This window comes from Aulonocara stuartgranti (genome assembly GCF_965226115.1).
Source record: "Aulonocara stuartgranti genome assembly, chromosome: 8".
Taxonomy (NCBI): Eukaryota; Metazoa; Chordata; class Actinopteri; order Cichliformes; family Cichlidae; genus Aulonocara; species Aulonocara stuartgranti.
In genome coordinates, this window is record NC_138959.1 from 3,921,643 (window position 1) to 3,943,090 (window position 21,448).

At 42.0% G+C, this 21,448-nt stretch overlaps 1 protein-coding gene and 1 long non-coding RNA gene across 5 annotated transcripts in view; both read right to left on the reverse strand.

Annotated features, from left to right (window-relative positions):
• Window positions 1-211: 211 nt before the first annotated feature.
• Window positions 212-3,800, reverse strand: LOC309712889. Its single transcript, XR_014278444.1, has 4 exons — window positions 3,636-3,800; window positions 2,712-2,899; window positions 2,480-2,635; window positions 212-2,310 (listed from the first exon to the last, which is right to left on the reverse strand). It is a non-coding gene; the product is annotated as an uncharacterized lncRNA (long non-coding RNA).
• A 3,495-nt stretch (window positions 3,801-7,295) lies between these two features.
• Window positions 7,296-21,448, reverse strand: part of LOC309712267 (SRC kinase signaling inhibitor 1-like) — a 144,656-nt gene continuing 130,503 nt past the window's right edge. For 3 of the 4 annotated variants that reach the window (XM_082542931.1, XM_082542929.1, XM_082542930.1), the window contains one exon: window positions 7,296-18,319. In XM_082542931.1, the coding sequence (XP_082399057.1) occupies window positions 18,167-18,319 (153 nt within the window). In that variant the 3' untranslated portion in view covers window positions 7,296-18,166. The remainder of the gene's footprint in view (window positions 18,320-21,448) is intronic. The other variant, XM_082542928.1, reaches the window with a different exon arrangement.

Consider the following 21,448-nt stretch of genomic DNA (forward strand, 5'->3'; position numbering starts at 1 on the left):
GCTGGGGAAACATGGAATAAAACATAAGGAGAGACGAGGGCTCACAGATACACAGAGGGGCACACAGGGGGCAAAAGCCACGAATGGAAAACACTAAGGGAACAACACAAGAGGGCAACTCAGAAAACGTGGCCTAAAATAAGGAACGAAATACAAAAATACAAAGAACTAAGAATACTGGGCCCACATGGCCCAGGACCATGACACTATGTAGCCTTTCAGTAAGTAAGGTCAGCTTGACAGAGAGACATTTCCATTACATTTGGTGCATTCTTCACAAAATGAACTACACTTGCACAGAAATAGTGAAAGTAATGTTTGAGGTTGGGGAGTGTTCAGAGGAGGAGGGCGGGCCTGTTGCTGTGAAACTGTGCCACTTCCACATGATTACAACGAGACAAATAAGGAAACATCAGACAAGCCTCTTTGTAAAAAGAAGCAGAGGTGTAATGAGCAAAAGTTAACCAGAAATCATTTTACATTTAAAAAGTGTAAAAATATCATTATATATTTAATTTATAGCTTTATTTGTATAAAGCTATAAATTAAATCTTTATAGCAGTCACTTTATAGCAGTGACCTTCTGACCCATGAACCTTCCAGATCCCTCAGGTCATCTGGATCCGTTTTTTTATCAGTTCCCAGAGTCAGAACCAGACACAGAGAAGCTGCATTCAGCTTTTATGCTCCTTATACCTGGAACAAACTCCCAGAAAGCTTCAGATCAGCTGAAACACTCAGTTTATTTAAATCCAGGTTGAAGACTCACCTGTTCTCAGCTGCATTTGAATAAAAACACAAAATCCACACTTTTAAGCTTAAATCTCAAAACTTATATTTTTACTACTGATTTTATCTACTGTTTTTTTTATCAATTTTAAATCATGCTTTTTATTGTTTTTGTTTTTTAATGTCTCTGTAAAGCACTTTGAATCACCTTGTTGTTGAATTGTGCAATATAAATAAACTTGCCTTGCCTTCATCTTTGAACAGTATCTGAGAGGGCAGGGATTTCCCCTCTCTGTGGGGGTAACAAGCATCATAAAGAGCACAAAGTAGAAAGAACAACAGTAGTTAAACAACATTACACAGAAATCTGACAGCAGTTGTTAAAGCATCCCCAAATCCCACTGACATGTTTAACAAGAAAAGGGTTGAGTTTCGATATTGTAGCATTTTGGAAAAATTAATGAATCAAAAAGAGAATTTAGGAACTCAGAAAAAAAATCAACTAAATATAAACACTAAATGTTCAGAGCTGCTGTTTCACCGACAGCCTCAGAGTTTCTCCACTCCCTCGCTCATCCTCTGCAGCTCTTCTGGGATTGGTGCTTCTTAAAAACAGGAGAGGAACTCTGACCGTTTGCCGTCCACTGACTATTCGTCACACATTTCTCCATCCCTGTCACAGCAGTCAGAATCTTTGCACCCTAATCCACGACGTCTTTCACAGCATCGCTGGAGAACATGTTGTTGACAGTCTTTTCTATTGTTTTCAACTCTTTTACAAGTGTTTGGAAGCTTTTGTCTCCCCTAGCGTTCCTCATCATTTCTGCTTTTCGATTTTTCTTATAATTATATTTGATTAAACTTCTGCTTAAACGAACTGTGGCTCTCGTTGCATACAAAGCCCCAAATCCTCCACCTATAGCACCACCTGCTGCACCTACTTGCCGACCAAAACAGCGGCCGATTCCGTGACCGATTGCCCAGCCAACAGTGAAACATAACACTTCGCCAAAAAAGCCATAATCTTCTCTATCTTTTACTAAAGCTGCCGCATTCACCGACCCACTAACTGCACCGGTAAACGCTCCTCCGACTACTCCCCCAAATACGCTGCTCACAAAGCCAACCGTTGCACTAACTGTATCAACATCTCCACAAAGTTTGGAGTAAATCATTGCGCAAACCGCTCCCAAAGTGGCACATGTTGCACCAATGATGCCTCCAAAAGTTCCACTAAAAGTGCCTAGAAACCAAACAAACGGAGCTTGGACCACCTCGTTCCGAGAACCCTCCAGATTTGCATCATCTGCAGCAGCTGCCTGTACAAAGCACTTAGAATCTCGCCCAAGGCCATCTTCAAGTTGGTCGTACAGCCTCCTAAATCTCTCCAAACGTGCTTTGCCATTTTCATCCAGGTCAGTTGAAGCCGTGAATCCAAATGTGGCCCAAAACATTTCCATTTTTATGTTTGCGCTGCACAATAATCCACCTCAAGCTAAATATAAAGTCAACTGCTGTTTAGAAGAAGATAAATAAATCAAGTTCTTGTCCTTGAAGTGGCCGATGTTAGTATTTTCCTCCCTGCAAAGAAAAATAACAGGACGTGAAACCAGATGATTCACGTCTTTTTAAACTCTTTTTAATGAACCCCTAACACCTTTTTTTTTTGTTTTTTAATTTTGCACTGCCTTAAAATTCAGTATTTTGTGCTGTGAAAACACAAAATTGTAAAAGTTAGCCAATAGCCCACCTGTTAGCTGGAGACGTCGTAATGAGAAAGTGATCATGTCGTGCCTTTTTTCCACTAGCACCTGCTTGGCTCGACTTTACTCTGCTTGGTTTTGCTTGTTTTCCAATACAACCGAGTCACACCTCAGTCTGGGTGGGGTTGTTATAGCGAGGCAGCCTGAAAGAGCTGTGATGTCATTTGCCTGCCGCACAAACACAACACAAAAATGAAGGACATGGAGGTGATGGTATACCTGCTCCTCAGTGTCGGACCACCGTGTTGGTTTGTGCGTGCCCACTTCTCTCGTTTCAAAAATAGGGTTTGATTCTTCGCGAACGGGTTGCTTTCATGACTTAGCCAGTGATTGTCACTCCCTGGCCAATCGGTGACTTTCCATCTGCTGACATCACATTTTTGACCCAACTCAGCTCACTTGGAACCCTGGGAAAGTAGGTACAAAAAAGTACCTGGTAAACTCTATGGAAAACTCTAAAAACCTATTAGAGTTTGGTCGAGGCAAAAAGGTGCTAGTGGAAAAGGGGCAATCGTCAGGGGTCCCCAGAGTTTGGATGACTCAGCCATGACTGTCTCAAACAATCTCATTCATTGTTTATGAAATCTACAGTCTAATAAATGAAGAGGGGAGATTTGAATACATTCTGAAGTGACTAGATTTTATTCAACCACATAAATTTGATCAGTCAGATGAAGAGTGATAAAACAAACCTGTTTTTTTCAGGAAGGTTGTTTTTTTATCACCCTTCATCTGACTGATTAAATTTGTACAACAGCCTTGTCACATTTCAAATCAGTTATCTTTGCATCTTCTGTTTTTCCCAAATGCTTGACAACCTTTTAAGTTGCTATTGAAATGTTTGACATTAAATTCATGTGGTAACATAACACTGCACATAACAATACGTTCCCACAGCACTTTCTGTGCATATGCTTGTCTTCTAGTGTATTGTATCGTACGTAGTAAACATTTGTACATGGTATAAATTAATTATGAATAATAATAAGGACAAAAAAAAAAACCTGACCTCTATCCCAAACCCTGACCCCCGTGTCGTTACCCAGCCTTAGAAGAGCAATTTAAAACAAAATGACATATTCTCACAGGTTATATTTAGGGTCATGATGACTTAGATTAATTTTGAGGCTCATCCATACTCACTGTTATCTGTCTTTCGATGCCTCAACGATGCTTTTGGTTCTTTCTTCTTGAAACAGACAGCACTTTCACAGAAGTGGGTAAAAGAGAATATTAGGCTGGGGTTAGTTCAGGGCAGGAATCAGGAAGTCAAGGATCGGAGTAAGAGGGAAGGGCTGCTGGTATGAAGCTATGTTCCTGTTCTATATGAATAAATTACAGATGATTGGGAACGCCTGACAAGAGCCTGACTTTGAAATGTAGCCTGTTCGGTATGCTGAAGGAAACAGTGCCAAAGTTAAGATAAAGGCGGACTCTAAGTCACAGCATGCAAAAAACTAAAACTAAATATGTGAAGATATAATTATACATGACTGCGTCATCAATGCAAGGTGTGAAAGTTCAGTGTGGCCTCTGGAGAAAAAAAACTTTATATAATTTGCATATAAACTCATCTTGTTATTTCTGATCTTTGGCCATCTTTTTCAGTTTTTTCTTCTCTAACAGAAACTTCACAGTAAAAGCCTGAACAAACAAATGCGTATGAAAGGATCCAGATGTGTAAACGATATGAAACGTTGGCCTTTCAAATCCAGATGAGAAAACTACCAAGTTAAAGCAGTCTATGATTTAGCCAACACTTTATACAGCTGTGTTTCCTTTTTTATTTTCACTGTGACCCTGAAAAAGGACTCTTTGTGTTAACCATTAGTAGTTGCAGGAACTAAATGGCGGTAAATCAAAAGGGGGATCAGTAAAAATAGAAGCTGAGTCCACAAGTGAGGTAGAGACAGAACTAGATAAACAAGTCCAACATGGAGGCCCCACCTTTCAACTTACGGGATCTGTTGCTAACATGTTGGTGCAGATACCGCAGCACACCTTCAGGGGTCTGATGGAGTCCATGACTCGACAGGTCCGGGCTGTTCTGGCAGCAAAAAGGACCTGGACAACACTGTAACTGTGCAAATTGTTGACAAGTTTTGCATTTTTCTGTTTCATTTTGAATGTTTGTTTGTTTTCAGTGGATTTTCTTACCAGAGTAGGTGTGACTGTAATTTCAGTCTTTATACGTGGTGTAATATGTAGGGCAAAGGCAACGTTGATAGTAGATAATAAAATACAAAAAAGAACTTTTTTCATCATGGGGAAGTCTGCAGACTTGACAGTTGTTCAGATGATGTGAATAAGCCACAGAAGGGCGCTGCTGAAAAGGCTTGCTGTATTTGTCTTGGCCCCTGGGTCTTGAATTTCTCCGTGGATTTGTGATACCGTTTGTTTTGAAGACATTTGTTTCTCTCGTTTTGTTACATCAGTGTTAATGTTCCTGTTTCCCTTGATTTATTATATCTTCCAGGGTTATGTTCGAGTTGGGTTGTGTGTCTGTAGTGCCTTGTTTGCTCTAAGCTAAATATGGTTCGGTATTTCCCTTTTGTGATCCTATTCTGTTCATTTAGTCTTGTCTCCATGTCTGTATTATGTCTCTGTCAGTCTCAGATGTTTGAGTCTCTGTCTTGGTTATTTCCAGTTTTATTTTGATGGTCTCTTGTGATTTCTATCTAGTTTGACTTCCCTGTCTTGTTATCTCTGATTTGTTCCAGCTGTGCTGTCTGCTGTTTCCACTCCCCTCTTTATCCGGTGTGTATTTATTCTCTGAATCTCCTCTTGTCCTTTGTCACATCCTTACTCAACGCCGTGTGCTCCTCTGTTCTGTCGCGTTCCCTAGACTCCTAGTTTTATATTCCTGGCTCCAGCCCTGCCCTATTTTTGTATTTTGGAAAGTCTTCAGCATTAGAACTGCCTTTTTTTCACATTCTGTCTCCTGAGTCGTGCATTTTGAGTCCGTATCTTGCCTGCCACACAGTGCTTTAAGACAGTACTGAAGCTTATTAATGGAAAGTTGGGGATTACCAAAGGGAAAAGTAGGACTCTAAGGAAAAGTTGAGTCAAGATCTCAGCAGAGCTTCACAAGCAGCAGACTGAGGCTTGTGTTAGAGCATCAGGGGCCACCTCACTGTCCCCTTACTGATATCAAACCACCTCTGAATAATAGCATAACAGTCTTCTTCAGATCAAGGTAAAGTTTTCATTTTATTTAGTTCTAAAGTCTGGAGGAAGACTGGAGACGGACTGAATCCAAGGTGCGTGAAGTCCAGTGTAAATGTTCCACAATCTGTGAGACTTTGGGCCATCTGTCATCTGCTGGTGTGGGTTGGTCCACTGTGTTTTATCAAGTCCAAAGTCAACACCGTGTCTAGGAAGATATTTTAGAGCACTTTGTGGTTCCGTTTGCTGATAACTTGTCTGGCAGGACTTAGCGCCTCCATATATTGTCGAATAACTAGAAAACGGTTTGCTGACTGTTGTCAGACTGGACCTGGAAGATTAGAAACAGCCAACCTTAAAATACAGACATGGTCTTCATAAGTTGGACGTTTGAGAAATCAGTTTTACCCCGGTTCTTTTATTCGTCGAAACTTCCAGAGACGGCACCGGGACTCAGTAGTCATTTCACAAAACCTTTATTCATCTTCATTTAAGCATGCACTTCTAGAAGGGAAGACGAGGCCGGTGTCCCTCTCCAAATCTTCACCCCTTTGTTAGTTACAGCCAGCTTTATAGAGGCGTCCCCATCATAAAACCCCCCACGGTGTGCTGCAAACTCTGTCTGTGTCTATGTGCACGAGCACATGAATGCCTACATGTGCGCATTCCCGCGTGTCTATGTGAGTGCTCGTGTGTGACTGTGTATGCATACCTGTGTGTATGTATGAGTGCACATGAGTGAGTGTGCGTGTGGATGTGTGTGCGTGACAGTTAAAACACTGTGGGTGTAGGTGACTCCCTAGGTCATAAAACCCATCTCTCTTCCAGACGACAGTTATCCAGTTACAAATGTTGAGACCCCCACCCAAACATCCTCTGGGGAAATTCCACTCAGCATTAACTCCTCTCTGTTTTACTCTCACAGTTCAAGTGGGGGAGGGGTCTCCTACAATCTACTCCTAAGTTCACGACACAGTGAGGCCTTTATTATATTGAGGGCAGTGTCTCTACAATAGTTCTACATTCTATGTTAACACATTTCTAAACTCTAAAATCAGCTAAACATTCTACAATTACATATCCTTTTTTGATGGATTCTAATAACTTGATGCCTGGATTTCAGATTTTTCCTAACCTATAAACCACCATCATTCAAAGTAAAGCAAAAAAGGGGGATTTACACAATATATGAGTAAATGTGAAAGTTTGCCTTTTTAATTGAATTGTGAAATAAATAAACTTTTCATGGTTTTCCAAATTCTTTTGTACTATGTATGAACTAGTAAAGCACCTTCAGATGACTCTAGCCACATAAATACCAGCATGTTTAGAGGCTTACACCTTCTCTTTGTTAATCTTCTTCATTACGCTCGGCTTCCCTTCATAATTCATTAAACTTTCATCTAATCTAAATGAAAGTTGATCCGACCTCATCACACCGCAGCTCAGGTTTAACCGAGCGCATATTTGGTTAGTGTTTAAACTAATCTGAGACCTTTATTTGTCCAGAGGGAAGGCTCCAGAATCAACAAGATTAAAGCGGTTCCTCTCATCGTTACACGGTAATACATTTATCATTCATTATTAAGGATGAGCTGCCCGAGTCAAATAAATGAGGCGCCGACACTCGTCGTTTATAAGAGGGTCACCTTTATTGTCACAAAAACACAACAGGATGTACAAAAGCAGCAACCTTTTTCATTCGGTTGGTTTTTCTCACACGAAGCAGCAACTTTTAGCTTCCACACACAAAGTTGCGCAGTGTTTTTGCACTGTTTAGTTGGTCTTTAGTTATACTGACTTTGTAGTAGTTTATCATTCTTCTTCACGATTCACAAACAACACTTACCCCACACAGCAAGCACCACTCATCATTTAGTTGATATACAATATCGTTCATTTCTCTGAAGGTATAATAGTCGTGTTTTTTCTTTTCTTTTTTTTTCTCTGGGGGCTTTACTTTGCCATTTGGAACATAATACAAAAATCTAAGTAACTGTACAATTTTTGTTTTACTCTATCATACACTCACAAGTATACACAGAATTTTTGACAAGAAAATGAGACCTCTGTTGACCCAGCGTGCAGATTTCCAGGAATGTATACAGTATGCATGCCATTTTGGAGAGTTTTTTCCTCTTTTTTTAATTCCTTCTATAAAAGTTTCACATAAAATCCATTTTGTTATATATTATCTGGGTTTATATACATGATTTGAACACCCACAAATGGTTTGAACAATCACACATTCATCAAGAAACCATCGATAAACAGTTTGAATTGTATCATCTGTGTAGTGTATGCACACTATTGGTTATAGTAGAGGAAAACAGCTACAAAATGAGGCCATCCTATCAGAGAGGTGATTGTTTCATGTGCTTTCTATACATGTTCCTGCCCGCCGCGAGCATCTGGCGCCTCTCCTGGTCTCTACGATACAATGTGTTAATGGTTTGTTTCATGGTTAGCAGAAAAAATAAAGAAATCTTTAACGCAGAAAAATAAAAATTTACAGAATAAATGTGTTAAACGTGCGTATGAATCCTCTTCAAGTATAAAAATACAAAAAAAGCTTGATTATATAAAACATAGATGACACTTTTTTCTTTTTTACATGTTCTCTCCCAAATTTAAACTAAATGATTGTTAATATACATACAATATATCTGAAGTGGTTTAGGTTATACTTTAACTGCGTGCTAGCTTTTAATGCTATTTCTGACACTACTAATACATTCCATAAATGTATTAACTATATAATAAAATGTCTGCTTGTAATTTACTGTGTGCCGGTGGTATAAATACACAGTCAGTGTCAGATTTCCCTCCAGCAAGATGTCACGCACCGCGTCGAGCACCGGGTGCGCGCAGGATTATTTATCTTGTCACTTTAGATTCGGTTTACATGAAACCTTTCGTCTCAGCTCGCTGCATTTCTGCGCTTTAATCCAAACTCAACTTGTCACATTCATTAAAACTTTTATAACACACCGATTTGGGAACGGGTTAAACTCTGACAACACACGTGTTGCAGACAAAAGGTAAGGGTAACACGATTCGCTGTGTCCCAGTTTCACACTTTCACACACCTGCGAAGAGGAGAGTTTATTTTAGTAATGATCATCATTTTCATCATTTTATTTTTGACTGGAGTTGCAAATATTTCGCATTGTTTATTTTACAAATGGGAGTGAATGAGTGGGAGTGGCTAAAGTCACTGGGCTAGTGACTTAGAAAAGGGGGCGTGGTTAGAGAGGATAAAACTCGCAGTATGCATGACTAGTTAAATAGTAAAAGTTTAAAAAAGTAGTAAAAGTTTGTTTGTTATGCATCACTTTGTAGCTAACTGTTGGTCACTCATCGTGGACGTTCCAAGCTCCGGCTAGGCACCCAAATCTATCCTCCCTCACTGAAAGCTCTGACATTTTTATGGTTCTGTTGCTGTGTTACTGCTTATCATATGCATTTCGGCATAGTCACAAATTTTAGGTTTTTTTGCCCTGTCTTTTTAAGCTTTGTTTGTATATTCTTGTTCAAAAATCCCCCAAAGCAGCATTTTTTTACTGAGCGTAAAAGTTATTTTTTAAAGTAGCTGAGCCGGTGCGAAGCTGGGACACAGGTATTGTGTTTAGCTGTTAGTTATGGTAAAAGATGGATTTGCGACATACATGTTAGAGGTGAAATCCTCGCACTGCTTCACAACGCAGGTCTGGAGCCGATGGAAAAACCTCCAAATGTGCAGAATAAATTTTACCCTTTTAATTTGGCTCCTTAATGTGAAAACGACCTCTACAGCAGCCGAGAGAGTCAGACAAATTACGCTAATGACAAAATGTCACACCTTCAAGGTCTGAGCTAGGATTTAGGAGTCCAAAACCAGAACGATCCGAGTACTCACTCCTCACGTTATTAGTCCAGCTGAGGCCTGAGAGACCTGAGAAGCAGACAGAGAATGAAAAAAGGCAAAGCAAGGAGAGAGAGGAGGAAGAAAGGAGACTGGCTCACGGACCAAAATGATGTGCGAAAAAGCAGCGAGGGGAAAACGTCAGCGAAACTGATGGTGATGTGGTGATGATGATCGCCCAGATCAATGAGCGGCGTTTCTGCTGTAGCGGTGACAAAAGCTCAGCACTGCCCCAAAAAAGCAAGCAGAGAGGGAAGATTCGGGAGCAAAGGAAGAAAAAATTAGAATGGAAACGAGAAGCGGTGAAAGGGAAGGGAAAAAAGAAAAAAAGACAAAAATCAAATTTTACAAACAGACAAATGTATTTCAAGTTTCTGTTAAATCATCCATGATTTATGATCTCCTCCACCGCCCCTTCCCCCTCCCTTTCCCCCTCCTGCGCTACCACTACTTTCCGCTTCGATGTGATTGGCCGCCGGGGACGTCAGGTTTTTGGTGCATCGGCGTGACAGCCCTTGTGCTTGTGAGTAGACTAGAGAGAAGAGTGCGAAGCTGTCGCTGGGCTGCAGACGAGCAGAAATGATCACAGAGCTGCTGCTGTCAGAGACGAGGGACAGAAAATCTGCCCTTATTCAGCTCTTCTTCCTCTTCTGTGTGTGACGCAGTGACAGGAGGAAGAGGAAACGGGAGTGGAAGGAGGATGAAAAGGAGACGAGGAGAGAAAACAAGAAGACGACAAATGACGAGGGGTGACAAGGAAAGGAGGAATGAGATTATGACACAAGGAAACAAATGCATCAGACAAGAAGGACAGGGAGGAAGAAGACAGGATGAGCAGAGAAGCTAAAAAAGGAGAGGAGAATAAACAGCAAGGGGAGACAAGAGTAGGAAACATTGAGAGGAGAAAAGGAGAGGTAGCCAGGGATGAGGAAAGAAGACGAGGAAGAAAGAGATGTAAAAGGCAAGGAAAGAGGAAGTGGGGACAAGAAAAAAGGAAAGATGAGAAGTACAAAATAGAGGAAACAAGAACGGCAAGATCAAATGAGGAATGAGGGAGAGAAATCTAAAAGAAAAGGATGGAAAGGAGATAAGGAAGGAAACAAAAAGAAGAGATAAGGGAGAAAGGCATGAGTGAGAATAAAGATAGGAAGGGAAAGGAAGGAAAGGATAAGGAAACATGGGAATGAGGCCGATGGAATAACAGGTTAAAACAGATTGAGAAAAGATGGAAGAAAAGGAAAGCAGAGAGAAGAATGGGAATGGAAGGAGGAAGCAGAGGTGGAAATGAGTGGGAATGAGGAAATGAAAAATGAAGAAGATACGAAGGGGAGATAAGGAAAGAGGAGAAGAAATCATGAGGGAGATAAAGAAGGGATGGATAAGGATAGGAACGACTGGACGAAGAAAAAAGGGATGAAAGGAAACGTAATGAAGAGAGTAGAACAGTGGAAAAAGAAAAGGAGACAGGCAGAGGAGACGAGGAAAGGAACGTGACGTAGGAGGAAAGATAAGGTGTAGCAGAAGCAAGTTTTCCTCTGACCACAGCTCGGTATTAGCCGGGGCTCTGGGGTGTTCCTGAGAAAACATTTATGTTTCTGACCTGCTCTCACTTTAAACACCTCGCCTTCAGCAGCAGCAGCAGCCTCTGCAGCTCCTCTTTGTGCCAAATAAATAAACCAAGTGGAAAAACAACCAGCGGCTGGCCGTCCCCCGGCCCCCTCTGCTGCCACTGCTAATGAACGGCTCTGCACATGAGTGGGCTACAGATTTTCCCTCCCATTACACCTCTATGAGCCACACACGGCCCGAAACGGTCTGTCCATCCAAATGTTCGGCCGGCCGAAAGACAAACAAGTTACGTTCAGGAAGATTGACGATGGAGATGGTTTACCGCACTGGGTGTGTAAAGAGAAATTTGATGCATGTGCCAAGAACGTCGTCGCGACTCTTGTTTACCTGATGGATGGGTACTCGGTGCGTACTTGAGTAGCAGCAAACTTAAAGGACTTCTGGTGTTTTCTAGAATTATCTCAACGTTTGGCCACAGACTCTATATAAAAGATGCCACCAAAGGAGGCATAATCTGGCAGCAAGAAGAAGCTTGAGATAAATCTGCTTTCTCTGTCAATTTATGACTTCTTTAAACACCTAACTATGGTTGCGCTGGGAGGTCAAATGCAGTGCAACGGAACAAAACACCAGCAAATGGAAAAATCAGTTTAGGCCAATAAAAGGCTGGTTGGATAAAACGTGTGAGTGCTGGTATTGTCTGTAACCTTGTTGGAACAGGGCGTACAAAGGGGGAAGAATCCAACTCGACAACAGCTTAAGTTCAGCAATAAAAGAAAACTGTTTGTGGTGACAAGGTGCTGCCTGGAGCCCCGGGGGGGGGGGGGGGGGGGGGGACACAGGTACATCTGAGGCGCTCTCGGGAACAAAAGGACGAGCAGAGACAGACTCCGGAGGGGATTTTTAAAAGCGTACCGCCTCCTCTACGCAGCACAGCAGCTTCTCCGTCAAACTGAAGAATGCTAAACAGCAGCCGATACCACAAGAAAACCAAAACAGTGAAGCAAAAGAGTAAATCTAGTCAAGAAGAGATCAAATATGTTGCATCGCTTCACATTATTTTGGCAGATCCCGATGCCTGACACTCTGAATCTAAAAGCATTCGTCTGCCCGGAGCAACATCACACCAGTTCAGCTGATGGAGACGCGGGCATCATGTGAAGTTTACCCGCCTACAGCGGCAGTGCAGCAAAAACAGAAGCAGCGTGGGGAGGAAAACGGTTTAACTTTCCTCCTTTTCACCTTCATAACTTTACACAGCAGATCCTTCAGACTACCTAAAACTGCAGAAATGGACACTTCATCTTCAAACTGCTCTTTCAACTGTCTTGTTCTTTTTAATTGAGCGATCGTGGCTCAAGAGTTGGGAGTTCGCCTTGTAATCGGAAGGTTGCCGGTTCGAGCCCCGGCTTGGACAGTCTCGGTCGTTGTGTCCTTGGGCAAGACACTTCTCCCGTTGCCTACTGGTGGTGGTCAGAGGGCCCGGTGGCGCCAGTGTCCGGCAGCCTCGCCTCTGTCAGTGCGCCCCAGGGTGGCTGTGGCTACAATGTAGCTTACCATCACCAGTGTGTGAATGTGTGTGTGAATGGGTGGATGACTGGATATGTAAAGCGCTTTGGGGTCCTTAGGGACTAGTGAAGCGCTATATAAATACAGGCCATTTACCATTTAATTTTCAAGAGAATAAGCCTTATTTTACAACTGCAGCTTATGGGGAATTGGTTCCATCTGTCTGAATACTATTAACACTCATCACATTAACATGTAAGCCAATATAATAAAATATAGACTTTAATAGATTTAACTATGTGATTTAAGCATCGATTCACTTTTTAAAAGGTGTAATCGCAGCTACAGAGAGCTGCTAAGCTAGTTAGGTCGGCTACAGTTTGATTCATCTGGATGTCTTTATTTTGCTGTTTTATTTTCTTTAATGTGCAAAAATTCCATATTTGCCAAATACTCTCGAACTTATAATGTGGCTTTGAAGTCATGTAAATTGCTCAGTGTTTGGCAAAAAAAACCCCAAAAAAAATCACTACTTGGGGGCAGGGCATTGTGGGTGGGAGCCCACCATTGGATTAGGGGTCTGACTCAGTAATATGTGAGGTATCCTGCACTGAATGACCAGGTTTGTCTTCCCTGATGGCATGGGCTTATCCAAGATGATTCGTCAGCCTCAGATTGTAAAAAAGAGTGGTTCAGGGAAAATGAGACATCATTTCCACACATGGATCGGACCCCACAGAGTCCAAACCTGAACCCCACTGAGAATCTTTGGGATGTGCTGGGGAAGGCTTTACGCAGCGGTCTGACTCTCCCAGCCGTAACAAAAGAAGACAGCAGCCCAGAAATAAATGTGACATTGCATAAGCTTACTGCAATGATGCCACAGTGAACGTGTGCCAGAGCTAACGGTGGCCAATGAAGTATCAATGTGTGACCTTTTTTTTGGACCAGTGGTGTATAAGCTTGAGATAAACCATAGTTACATGCTTCAGTTCCTCTTTGTTACTGTTACTGAATCATATCTGTACATAATCGCTTCTGCTGGGGAATCAGTAACAGGATGTAAAGTCAGCTTTATGAGCACGTGAACGGCCCCCTAACAGGCGTCCTCATCGGCTGCGTGTAGGGGGAATAAACGGCTGGCCACACTTTGTCAGTGGTGGCCGAGGCCTTGCTGAGGTTAGCCCTTTTTCATCTTGATACCAAATATAGTATCATGCACGTCCACCAATAAAAGCTTCGTGCTGCTACTGCTGCTAAATACCTGGCTGCAGCAAAAAAAGAAAAACAAGCTGGAACCACTGATGTCAGCAGGTATGGAGCTGCTACTGCAGGAGTTTCCTGCCATTTTCCTAAAGAATGAGTGAAAGCAGCAGCAGTGAGAGATTTTTTGGTAAGAAGCAGAGCTGAACCCTTGGTTCTGTTCATTTGTCATAAGGCAGACTTCGCTCCAGGTCACCGATCCTGAGGGAAAAGAAGCGTCTGTCGAGTCGTGGCAGAAAGAGCGATCGCGACTTCAGTTTACAGACAACAAAGTTCAAATTTAGTTCCTACGTTCTGGCTTTGACCACATTTTTTTGTAGATTTCTGCAGATCTGAAACACAATTTTGACCCATTTTCATTTAATTTAAAGTAGAGCAGAAGCCAAAAGGAGTGAGGCAGCCACTGAGTTTGGAACAGCATCTTTGTCCATCAACAGGAAGAAGGTAAAACATTAACATTCCTGTGAGGTGGTTTCTAATTCCAGCTCCTAGCTTCAGTGAGTAAACTTGCTGCCGCCTCCCCCAGTTGTGTATTCTTTACTCTTCACTGCCTCCCTTCTCTTTACATTAACTCGTTTACACGAGGCTTCATTTGGCCGCATGGTTGTATGTACAGTAGAGGCTGACATTGACATGACACAGATGAGCCACGCTGTTATCCCAGCGTTTCCATTACAAGTGATGCTCTACAGTTAATTTAGCCGGATGCGATAAGAGAACATGTTTGTGCATAATATTAACAGCACGTTCGATGACATTATCTCAGCCGTGCGTTGGCTCCGGCCTGCGTAATAGAAAAATTACAGTACATTATTTGACCATTTGCTTTCAGGCTGTGTGGTTATAAAATCATGAATTTTTAAAAAGCAATAAGGGAAATGAGGTGCAAAAAAAAAAAGTGAGTTAATATTCAGACCGGTACAAGATGGCACCGGAGCTGAATACTAATCCTCACGGCCTCTTCGTCCACGAGCGCCCAGATGGCATCGCGTGTCAACTGGAGGTCAGCCATGTTGGCCGCATGTGAACGGCTGTTACTGCTAATATCAGGCATTGTTAAAGACGCTGGCCTGCTCGCATACATGAAAGCGAAGTCTATAAAGATATCTGGGCTCATGTGGAGGAGCTGCTTTGAGTTAATGACGGATATCTCATGGAAAAATCATTAATCATTAATCAAAACCAGTGCTGACAAATGAGAGGATGATTGACAGTGACCCGCTGCCTGCCTGCCTGAGAGGCACCAGCTGGATGCGTTTTTATTTTCATTGTCAGTATTTACTCAAAAAGGATCGTAGCCAAGGATGGGTCAAGGCTGTTACGCTCAGCAGGTCAGGGGCAGCCCGGAGCGCCTGCAGGACCAGATAAGAGCGAGTGGAGCTCCGTGGCGAAAGGGCCGTGTTTGAGGGTTCATCAGCCAACTTTAACCTCCCGTTTGCACAGACACGCTCAGGAGGAGGCGACGTGTTTTACACCGAGCTGCTGATTTACTCACCGATTTCTCTCTTTGTACTGTGCTGGTGCACGGCGACATAGCGGATGGGAATTTGTGGCAGATTCAGAATCAGCTGCGAAAGGCGTGCTAGCGTACGCGGCATTTTTATTTATTCAAGATGCCTGGATTAGCTCAGAAGCCTCTTTCTGTGTAAAAGTGATTAAACTGGAGGTTTAATTTGCCAACAAACATCGTGGTTAAGTAGTTTGGAATTGTACAAAGCCGTCACAGCACTTTAATAATGAAACACTGCAGGAGTCCATAAAAAATTTGTAAGGTTTACTTTTTAGTCTTTGTGCAACCAGGAACTCACAAAAAAAATTTACTTTATCTGCATTTTCTACAGATAACTCCTGAATGTGTGCACTGTAAATCGTCCCAGTTCTGCTCCTTCTGTCACACGGACATACTCCAGGTTTCCCCCATCCTGAATATTGGCTTCTCATGCCTCCTTTTCTTATCAAACTTGCCTGTTAAGGATATTTGAGGGAACCAAGACAAGTCTCAAGTTTGTCTTGCGGAAAGGAAGGTCGCGGTTGTGTTTGTGGTAAGAAAGAAGTGTTAGAGAGTTTTTTAAAGCAAATAAATGCCTGGTTTTGTAATTCAAGCACAACTGGAGCTAAAACAGAATAATTCACCTGTTTATCAAGGTCAAAAGCAACAGCAAATAAAAAGGTTCAAACAAATTATCAACTGGGAAAATAACGTGCAGCTTAATTAACTGAAAATGACAAATCCTGCTCTCAGCTTTACAGCCGACAGTCTGTTGCTTCTGTATATCTAGTTCATCTCCAGTTAGTGTTCGCCTCTGTCACTCGCTTCAAAGTTAAGAAAAGTTTAACTCGTTACCCGACCACTTCTCGCCGCCGGTCATTGATAAAAGTGGCTGATATTCAGCCCCACTTCCTTTAGTGTCAGTGGTAATTAAAATGACAGATGGTTACTGGGTCACATGACCAATAGAGCCACAGGCAGTATAAAAGATGGACCGAATGCTCAGGTCTGATAGGTGAAGCCAACATAAAAACCTGCATTCTTCTAACAGCCAGCAGGGGGAGACTCACGTGACTCATCTTTGATAGGAGACTATGGGACAGCAGCCTTGTGATCTCAGAAAACACTTTCAGATCATTAAATCATCATTTCAGGTTTAGTTAAATAAACATGAAGGCTGTTTTGTAAATAATTTTGTAAATTATTGTCATTATTAGAGTCAGAAAGGAGGATTATGTAGGGGGTGTTCATTGGCTACTGAGTTGTCACATCTGGTTTTAAAATGCCAAGATTGACAGCGGTGAAAAATTAACCTCGAGGCTTCAAAACAGGACTTCTTACTGATGTGTCCATCTTTTAAATACAGTCTAAGGATAGAAGCTAACGAGAAAGTTTGAATTTTAAGTTGAATTTTTAGACGTTGAAATGAAAATAACTTTTAGAGAACTTGACATTAGTTTAAAAGTTTTTCCTGAAACTTTCCTTACACCCCGTTTTATATTCAGATCAATGATTGGAAATAATTTATCTGAAGTTCACTAGCACGACACCCCAAAGACTCCTCTTCCTGTCACATATCTTTAATGTCTGCTTGCCCCACACACCCCTCCATCACAGCCCTGCCCATCCAATTCTGGTTCCTTCCCCTCTGTAAAGTCAAGTCCCCACACTGTCTTGAATTTGCTGAGGTTTGGTTTCTGACCTGGCCCCTCCTTCAGTAGTAGAACAACCACGTCTGCCTTCAGCAAAGGATTCCCACACAACCTATTCAAAGTCACGGTCGCTTCTACCAGTTTTACAACTGCTACAGTTTTCAAAATGTGCAAAACGCTCAATCACTGCTTCCAGGGGAAGGTGGCTTTCTTTGGGGATCTGTTCCTCACTAAGGTCTTCCCCAAATTGCAGCCTGTTGTCTCGCTGCTTCTCGTTCAGCTCATCTTCATTATCTGTTTGGGTTGTGGTCCTTGCTTCCATTCTTTCCATCGATTCGTCTTTGTTTTAACATCACTGCTAAGGGTGCTACTTTAACTCTGCTTACTGCAGACACTAAACTGAAACCTGCACACCATCTTCTGCTGACCTTATGCCTTGTGTTCTGCGCTTGGTGTCTTGCAAAATAATCATAGCATCCTGGCTTTAAAAAAAGGCAAGTAAGCTAGCGTTATGGACTGGCCTAGCGGCTGGAATGTGAACCCTTCAGGTTTTTCAGCGCCTGCTGCAGCCCTGCCTGCTGACCTTGAGGTCTAAATGATGGGTAATAGAAAAAGAGCAGCATGTGGTCATTACTGGATGAACAGACTGAGAGATGAGGAGGATTCAGTGAGAGAAAACATGGTTGGATCAGGGTGAAATATCATCTCTGTGACTCTGAGATATGAAGTCTTTCCGTGGCATTACTGAAGCTTATTTCACACAACAGAGGCAGATGACGTATCGGAATAGATCTATCATAATAAAGCTAGTTTAGTCAGTCACAAGCACCGAGACCTTCCTCAGGAAATCAAAACATTGACGTACTCGCACGACAAAAACTTGACCTCTAAGCAAGCTAGGTTAGATCCAGTAACTCAAAACACACATCAAGAACTGGTAAAAAAAACCAAGGTTTCTGTAGATATTCTCCCCCACTGGTTTGTGTTTGATCTCGTGTCGTCTGCCGGTCAGGCCTATACAGTTTTCATCTCGCAGAAGTCATCGAGGAAGGGAGCGGGACTTCCTTTGGAGTGACAGCAAAGAGGAGAGGCAGAGGCAGACGAAGCATCAGAGGTGGACTTTTTAGAAGTGGAATACCTGCTGCTGACCCTGGACTTTGGGGATCTCCTCTTTTTGCCTGCGGGTTTTGGGCCTCTCCAGGCTGCCTTGCTGGAGGTGTTTGAGCCGGGCGGCGACAGAGGGTCCCTTCGTCGGGCCGGGAGAGTTACTGCTGTACTGTGGGAGCCGAGAGAGAGAGAGCAACGTCATTTTAATTTAACTTATTTCGGCTTGTGTTCATGTTGAACCAGCCAAGTGTTGGCATGAAATCAGACACAGCCTCTCTGTACTGTAATGATTCGTGACTGTGATCTGCAAGCCCTCCAAATGAAAACACAGCACATGCTGAAAGTGTACTTATTTTTTTGGCCATGTGTTGTAGATTATATTTGTTGTTTTTGAATAGCTTCATTAATGGGTCTTTTTTTCTGCACAATCCGATATCCCAACATCACAGTATTGTTCCACCAGTGCAGCTATCATTAAGTCTTTTACCTCACTAGATCACCATGGCAACAGATGCTGAACATATCTTATGGATATTTAAGATATGTGAGTCCTAAAATCAGTGTCTACTTTTGTCTTGTCCTGATTGGAATCTCAAATACTTGTACGATCAGAACCATTCACTCCACAATGCTACTACAGTTTATAGTGATGCTGTATGCAGCCACCGGCCACTTTATTAGACACACCTGTTCAACTGTTCATTGACACAAATATCTGTTAGCGTACCGATTTAAGCACATGGACATGTTCAAGAACGACAAGGAAATTAGATTTAAGGGACTTTTAATGTAACATGACTGTTTGTACCAGCTGGGCTATTCTGAGTATTTCAGAAACTGGTGATCTGCTGAGATTTTCCCTAAAAACCATCTCTAGTGTTTACGGAGACTGGTCAGAAAAAGAGAAGCAATGTGGTTTTCACGTCAGAGGACCAAACTGCTTTAAGACGATAGCAGTAAGCTAATAGCTACTCAGCTGACCACCAAAGTATGCAGAGGAGCATCGTTGAGCACACAAATATTGAACCTTGAAGCAGCCTGGGCACAGCAGCAGAAGACCAGACGCCTCTACTGTCAGCTAACGTCTTGAGACTGAGGCTACATTTCATATTTTCTCACTCAAATTGGGCAAAAGAAGATTTAGAAAAATGTTTCCTCGTCTGAGGCGACTTCTGCTGTAACAATCAGATGGTTGAGTGACAATTTGATGTAAACAACATAAAAACATGGATCCATCCAGCTGCACGTCAACAAACTGGTTCCTGGAGCATGAAAACGAGCTCACTGAACTCAAATGACCTCCACTGTCACCAGATTTTAATCCAGTCTTTGGGATGTGGTGAAACGAGAGATTGACATCATCAAATCTGCAGCAACTTTGTGATGTTATCACAGAAATATGGAACAAACTGCACACTAGAACAATGTACTTAATAAAGTAGGTCTTCATACACTTTTAAGATCTGTATACCAGACTTTTGTAAAAAATACTTCAGATCAGTTGTTTTCTGTGCCAGGCTGCATCAGCTGATGCCCATCTCATGCAGAGCTTCCTGTTTAAGCTCCTTTAGCCTTGCATCCTTACGTCTTCATTAAAATTACATCTGCTGTCACTGACGTTCGCTCTTTTCCGTGCATGTGCAGTGAAGGGTGGTGAATCAATGTACTGTGGAAGGACATCTTTTGAATAAAATGATTCTGACTGAGCTTAAATTGTTAAAAAGTGACAAAAAAATCTTCATTGATGACTGGATTTACATCTATTACAGTGCTGCGCTGTGACGAATGATTGCATAATGTCTACACGTCTGTAGAGAGCAGCTGTACACAGAGGATCTAGGTGCCGGTGTTCACCATTCTTGAGTTTTAACCTTTAACCTTTTTTGCGTCTCTCTGGACCAAATTTCAGTAAAAATATTCTACCACAGGAAAGCACAGATTTAATGACCAGTATTAGAAAGAGACAATTTATTTCTGCTGACTTTAATCACTGTTGGCAGGAACTTTAAAGATGCCACGCTGCTTGAAACGCCTTCAGCAAACAAAAGCGGGATCTGAATTTAAAGCACCTGCATGTGAGAAAATAGATTCTTTCAGAGAAACGTTTCTGTCTGCAGCTCTGAACCTGAAATCCCCTCCCTCGCCCTCCCTCCTCGTCTCACCGTCCCTTTATTTTGACAGCTACCTGCTTAGTGGCGTTGTGCGATAATTCCAACAAAAACAAGACCTCTTTTCTCGGCTCAACGTGCCAGCAGAGCTGTCATAAAGAGCACTCTAAACTAAATGCATGATCTGCTTCGATCCGTGCTGACTCACTGCACATCGCATCACGCCGTCAGCTACAAGGAGGTGCTGCAGCGGTTACAGAGACTTAATGCACATTTTATAAACAAACATCACAATATGCAAGACTGAAAGTCAGCAGAGGAGAGGACACATTAACAGGGTTAGAAAGAGAAGAAAAGTTCAGCCACCTTAAATTTATATTCAGCCTTCTGCCTACAACTGGATTTTTAAATATGAATGTGGAAAACACACATACGTTTTCAATTCGAATATACGCCACCAGAAAATCCAGTTATTTCTTTTAATCTTTGATATATTTCAGCGTCTGTTGATCCCACATAGGAGTAAAAAACTAAAAAAAACTAAATAGGATGTTTTAAATATAGCATACACTTTAATTAGCTTACATTATCACAGAAAAGTAATTAAGCATCACCAAACAAACTGAAACAATCTGATTCACATACAGTGCTGTTGACATGGCAACTTTAATAGATTTTAACACTTTATCTAGTTTTCTGTTAAAACAGGTCATCGTTACTCCCCCAGTCATTTATCCACATAGCAGCAAACAACAGATTAATGCCATCAGTCACGGCTCGCAGTACTGCGTGCACAGTGACAGAAAACACTGTGACGCTGCAGTCACATGACATCCTTCACCGTTGTTTGCACGACTTGTACAAGCGAAACAAATATAAGGAAGTCTCGCTCCTCAGAAACAAAATGCAAAATGTAAAGAAGACTTTTGCATGGTGCCCACGGTGCTCTCTCTTCCTCGCTCCTGTAAAGCCAGTTATTGTATTTAAATTGAATTATAATCAGTAAATAAATTCAGTCACTGCTAGCGCGCTGAGATGAATCACCAGATTTTCCTCGTCGTGTGTTTTTCTCCTCTAACAGAAACCTCACAGTATAAGGCTGATTACATGAAAGCAGAATGTATAAATGGTGGGAAATGCTGGTGTTTTTTTAAACCAAGGTCAGAAAACCACCAGATTAAAGTGCTGTC